The 6,509-nt window shown below is 43.6% G+C and overlaps 1 protein-coding gene across 1 annotated transcript in view; it reads left to right on the top strand.

Moving 5' to 3' along the window:
• Positions 1 to 370: 370 nt before the first annotated feature.
• The window catches only part of TTN (titin), a 329,209-nt gene continuing 323,070 nt past the window's right edge, over positions 371 to 6,509 (top strand). Inside the window, 2 exon segments of the mRNA XM_056861196.1 lie at positions 371 to 574; positions 3,191 to 3,294. Of these exon segments, the coding sequence (XP_056717174.1) occupies positions 3,204 to 3,294 (91 nt within the window). The 5' untranslated portion in view covers positions 371 to 574; positions 3,191 to 3,203.

Below are 6,509 nucleotides of genomic sequence, written 5' to 3'. Positions count from 1 at the left end.
AATTCTCTATGAGCACTCTCCCCCTTTCTTTTTCACTCCCCCATTTTGCCCTTATAACGAGGACACGAGCCACTTAACAGCATCAGATACAATGACTATGCGTCCCACTCAACTCTCTTTATTCCTGAACAGACTGGTTGCTTTCTTCGGCGCGCGGGCTTCTCTTCAGGGCCCAAAATTAGCCCTGTCGATCAAGCCAACAGGTGGCCTATTGCATAAAGTGGATCTTCTCTCCCAAGGCTTTCCCCCCCTTTCCCTTTCAGAAAGCCAATCGGAAGAGACGCTGCGGTGCTGGAGGCAGACTCGTCAGCAGATCTGGGGTATAAAAAGCAAAAGAACCATGTTAGCACTTCTGAGCAGTCGCGCATTCCCAACCTCGCCTCGGGTGTAGGGATTGCGAAGAAAAAAAGCAAAACTACACCGTCTCGGCCGTGTAGTTTTGTTTTTTTTAAGGTTAGAGGCTCAATCATTCTCATGTTGGGATTGTCTAAAACCAGACTCTGGATAAGGACGTCGTTTAAGGACCTGCCGCTGGGGCTTAGCCCCTTCCAGTTAGGCACTCTAGTGCAACCAGGTTAGTAGCATGTCTGTAACGGCTGGACTCTGTCTCCTTGTCAAGCAAGCCTTTGCTGTGTCCTGCATGTCCTGAAGTATATCTGCTAGATAAAATTGTGGGGGGGGGGGGGAGAAGGTAAAGACGGCAATTCTGTGTGGTTCTTTTAAACTGGGATTCAGCTTTGTCATTAAAACTCTTGATGCCTTGTTGTCTGTGAATATTTAGGTCTTTGCACTACTTGGCTAATAGCTCTTCAAATGGGCTTTGGGGATGGACTGTTTTTTCAGATTTTTTGGGGGGGAAATGCTTGTTGCAATGTCTGGTTAACTTTTCATGCTTGCAGGGAGTGCTCAAGGTTATATTACTTACAGATAAACGGAGGCTCTCCCAGAATAGCTCTGATAAAACCCACATGGTATTGGCTGGGTGCTGATGACTTTTTAAGGGAATCAGCTGCGGGGGTATCTATTACTCGGCAGGCCTGGACCACTTGCCTGCTGTCAGTCAAAAGCAGGGAGGTTATTTTGGGAATGTGACATTTCAGAGGCATACCTTTGGAAATACTAATAACACAAAAGCCATATAAGATCACGATTAGGAAAACAAGGAATGTCTCCTGCATGCTAAGAACATTTAAATATTTTTATGTCTGAAATATCCATGACCAATGGAGATCCAGAAATTGGGTTTGGTTGGCATTTGCTTCAATATTTTGTTTATCAAATAATGAAACCAAATGGACAAAATGCACTTTAAAGTCAACTCTTTAATGTAAAGCTTTAAAGAAACCTGGAACCAGTCAACATTTGCAAAGAACATATGCTGTATGTATATGGCCCAAAAGAAAATGAGATGAACTTTTCTTATTGCTAAAGTACATCTTCATTATTTTATCCAAATGTACCTCCTCTGTCTGAATTCATAACCGCAGACATATCAAAGATGACCTACCAAAACAGGCCATAGACCACCAAAATTAGTTCTCATCTTTGAACATAATGAATTATTAGGCCATGTGTCCATTTCCAAAATGAACAACAGTCTCCAGATGAAGATGAAATGTTCTCTTTGGTTACATCAGACTCAATTACAGCCTCTGATACATGAGTCTATCGCTTTATGATAGATGCCAGTACACTGACCTTTCCACTCGACAGATTTCGTAGTCAAGTTCATGTACTAAGATGTTATAATATTCAAGTTATGGGTATCCTATATGAACAAATATTCTATTGCAACAGTTCAGATGATTATTTTATGGATACGTATTCTGTTCTGTGGTACAGCAGATAGCAAAGCCATTGTGTTGCACCGAAAAATGTTTTAGCAAGTGGGGGGGGAGGTTTTACACCTTCCCGCAGTTGTTCAAACCATCAATGTCAGTTATCTTATAGCCTATCTCACATTTCAAAGTTGGCCTTCACTTTCTATAACCCGGAGTCAACTACTCTGCTTGCATTTTACATTTACATTTTACTTTAGCTTTTGTGCAGTGTACTTTTTCATATTAAGGAAAATGTATTCCACATTCTAAAAGAATTTTTTTTTTATATACTTCTAAAATGCCGCTATACATTATAGGTGAGAAATTTATTTGTATGTGGCCATAGGCCTTCACAAAACATCATCCACAAAGTAAGACAATATTTTAAAAAGACATGTACAAGAAAATAAAATCTAGTATGGTTAACATGGATACGAAGCACCAAAAACAACATCACTTGTGGGATTCTGCTCTAGAGCTAACTATCTTAGCTCCTTGCTGCCAGAGCAAACAATGATGTTCTGTGAGAAATATACTCATTGGAGTCAGACAGCAAGAATATGATTTTCTCCTTTTCTGAGTGGAGGTTTGTACCACTAGTAGCCCATCCAGAAACTTAGTCCTGGGCTGTGCATAGAGTGGGCCATGGAGTAAATAATGGGGTAAATCCTCCTGCACACGGGTATTGCAGATACACAAGCATTGATCCTTGGGCATTTGCTTGTACCGCCCAACTAAAACAGCTGTTGGCATGGTTTCAAAGCGTAGAGCAGAAAACGCTGCTCTAAGGTTATGCTATACATTATATTCGCTATTTAAAGGAGAGGTTCCATTCGACAAAAGAGAAAAATGATAGTAGCATTTCAGAGAGTTTTAAAGATGATATTTTTGTGTCACACTTTTTTCACCTCTCTGGATTGGTAAGCAATGTAAGCGGTAAGTGTTAAGCAATGTAGCCAAGGTCATAAAGTAAAGTAGTGGCGGAATCCACATTAGACAGAAGCACATTAGCACAGTTATATCAACAGATGGCTCCTTTCTAGACACTGGCAATTGTTACTGACTTTACTAATCAGCAGTGAAGCTTGTGCTAGAGCAATAATAATCATGCTACACAATTGTCCACCAAAGCTGGTGTACTTTTATGTATTGAAGGTATTTGTGACCTAATTCGGAAATTGTTAAACAAGTGATTGTTAAAAATTTGGCCGAATCAAGTCCCACAGGTCAAAGGCAATGAGATTATAAATTGTTTCAGGTGGGAGGCAACAAACAAATCTCACCTGGCCTTTGATTGTAAATGATTATAGAATGATTACAAAACAGATGGACGTCTCACATCCAATTTTTATTTCCATCTTTCTTTTCAGAGTGCCTATAAAGATGACAACCAAAGCGCCAACGTTTACACAGCCGTTACAAAGTGTTGTGGCACTTGAGGGTAGTGCCGCAACCTTTGAGGCTCATATTAGTGGTAAGGCTTTAAATCTGATTTTACAACTATCATTTCCTTGATTTTGTTGTTATCTCCATGCAAGGGTTGGATCAGATGCTACAATCACCAATTAAGCAAGAGGTCCCCAACGTGGCACCTTTCCTGGCATCCCACAAGTGGCTGGGGTGGGGGGAACGGCTTCCTTAGGGGCTGGGTCCAATCACAAATGGTAGAGAGATTTAACAATATAAAGCATCTTCATAAGACAGAGGAAGTGATGCTTCCTGGGTTCTTCTGAAACACCTCCTACTCCAATGAAGGAGAGGAAACTCAGAATTAACTCTGTGGTTAGGGGATTAGGTACTTTGGGAAAGAAGCAAGTTAAAGCCATGTTGGGAATTGCTGGTTCAAGCACATACCTGCAAGAGCAATGTAAAACGTATATTGTTTTAAGTCTCTGCTTACGTCCTACCATGGCCTCCACCCCACCCACTTGTGCAGGCTGCATGTGTAAATGACCAAGCATGCAAGTGGAGACAACACGGGGCAGGTTTTTTTCCCCTTTTGACACCATCCATCACCTACATTCTTAAGAAGACTTTAGCACTAAGCTAAACTGGGAACAGAGGGAGGGAAGGTGGCACAGAATAGCCCGATCTCGTCAGATCTAGGAAGCTACGTGGGGTTGGTACTTGGATGGGAGACCATCAAGGAAGGCACCACAGAGGAAGGCAATGGCAAATCACCACTGCTTCCCAGTTGCCTTGAAAGCCCCTTGCTGGTTTGCCATAAGTCGGCTGCGACTTGCCAGCACTTTACACATACACACACAAATTGGGAACATGGATTATCCTGTGCAGAACTCCCCCATAGCAGAAATTTATAGTGAATCTGGTTTCACTTGCCAGCCAGTTAACTACCGGTAGTCAGGGGCAAAGGAAGGAATGGCATTTATAGGACCAGGGCCTGTAAGTAGGCCTCTTTGGATGATAAGGGAATAAAGGTCTTGACTCTCTACTGCCTTCTTCATTCGCAGAGCTGCCATCCAGCAAATCTATTTGCTGATGAGGGGGCTAGACTTTTCCAGGAGCTAGCTGCCACATGCTGAAACTGTTATCAGCGCTAAGCTTGTTTAAATGTAGATTTGGCAGTTAATGTGTAGATTAAGTATGTTAAGTACCATCCAGTTGCAACCAATTTATAGCCACCCCAGCAAGGGGCTTTCAAGGCAACTGAGAAGCAGAGGTGGTTTGCCATTGCCTTCCTCTGCAGAGCCTTCCTTGATGGTCTCCCACTAGGGAGGCCAGATAGAATCATAGAGTTGGCAGGTACCACCAGGGTCATCTAGTCCAACCCCATACATAATGCAGGAAATTCACAACTACCTCCCCCCACACACACCCAGTGACCCCTACTCCATGCCCAGAAGATGGCAAAAAAAAAAAAAGAGAGAGATCCAGGTTGGGAAACTCCTGGAGATTTGGGGGTGAAGCCTGGGGAGGACAAGGACCTGGGAGGGGGGTACAATGACTTAAAGTCCACCCTCCAAAGCATCCATTTTCCCCAGGGGAACTGACCTCTGTAGTCTGAAGATGTGCTTTAATTCTGGGGGATTTCCAGATCCCATCTGGAAGCTGGCATCCTTATCTCCCATCCAGCGACCTACCCTGCTTAGCTTCCGATATCTGATGAGATTGGGCTATTCTATGCCATCCCTCATTCCCCCAATATGTAGATTACAACTATAAAATATAATCCTGGCAATTTAAGCCTATGGAAATTGCATCACTGAGCGCCTTGCAGCTTAAACTTGCATGATGTAAATGGTCCAAGCCCAAATTCCAAACTTTATTCCTGATGGCAGTGAGGTGCCACGAGGTGATTTCAAAATGGCGGCAAGTAGGGTTGACAACCTCCAGGTACTCGCTGGAGATTTCCTGCTGTCACAACTGATCTCCAGCCAATAGAGATCAGTTCCGCTGGAGAAAATGGCCTCTTTGGCAATGGGACTCTATGGCATTGAAGTCCCTCCCCTCCCCAAACTCCACCCTCCTCAGGCTCCATCCCAAAAACCTCCAATTGGTGGTGAAGAGGGACTAGGCAACCCTAGTGGCAAGGCCTATTTTGGATGTGGTGCAGCAAAGCAGGAGCAAGGCAAGCACAATGAGATCATGCTGCAATTTATGGCAGATTGCATATTTTTATGTTCAGGGCCCGTTTATTGGAAACAAACACAATATAAAAATACTCCATGACTCAGAATACATATTACCCACAAGCTCCCAGTGGAGCCCGGAGTTCTTCTCAAATGACAACTCTCCTTCAGACTACAGAGATCAGAAGTAGGGTTGCCAGCTCCGGGTTGGGAAATTCCTGGACATTTCAGGGTGGAGCCTGGGAACGGCAAGGTTTCAGGAGGGGTGTAACCTCAGTGGGGTGTAATGCCATAGAGTTCACTCTCCAAAGCAGCTATTTTCTCCAGGGGAACTGATCTCTGTAGTCTGGAGATCAATTGCAGGGCTTTTTTTGTGTGTGGTGGGACTCACTGGTACTGAGTACTGGCACCTTTTCTTGGGGCTCTCCCAGGCCTTAGAGATCGGTTGTAATAGCGGGAGATCTCCAGCCACTACCTGGAAGTTGGAAACCCTAAACACTGCCCAGCAGACAGACCAGGCCCCACACCATTCTTCTCATAGGGTTTAGTTGGGAAATTCCTGGAGATTTGGGCATGAAGCTTGAGGAGAACAAGGTTTAGGGATGGAGTCCACCATCCTCCAAAGCAGTCACTTTCTACAGGGGAACTGATCTCTATGGTCTGGAGACCAGTTGTAATTCCAGCAGCTATCCAGGCCCCAGCTATATATCCATATGGTTACGTTCCTTTTGTTTCTCACATTGCTCCCCCTTGCTTGAATCAGCTGCTTGGAAGGTGGGTTTGATAAAGCTAAAACATGACCAAGCAGGTGAGTTCTTGGAATACACCCCTGCTGTTCCTTGAGCTTTTTTTTTTTTAACCACCATGAAACTTTGCCTCCCTTGGCTCTCACTTTCCGTCCAAGCTTTTTACAGACAGTAATTATATTTTAATGGGATGTTTTAAAATAGCTACATGATGTTTGTCTGCTTATGTGCAGACTTTGAATAATAGTTTAATTGGAAAGGAGGAAAGAATAGAATAGGAGACAGCAGAGAGGGAAAGTACATTGTACAGCTGTCAGGCAGTGCCATCTTTAAAAAGAGTTACACGCTTCTAA

The sequence above is a fragment of the Euleptes europaea genome, chromosome 15 (assembly GCF_029931775.1).
Source record: "Euleptes europaea isolate rEulEur1 chromosome 15, rEulEur1.hap1, whole genome shotgun sequence".
Taxonomy (NCBI): Eukaryota; Metazoa; Chordata; class Lepidosauria; order Squamata; family Sphaerodactylidae; genus Euleptes; species Euleptes europaea.
The sequence above is the reverse complement of the archived record's forward strand: the minus strand, read 5'-3'. Positions and strand labels throughout refer to the sequence as shown.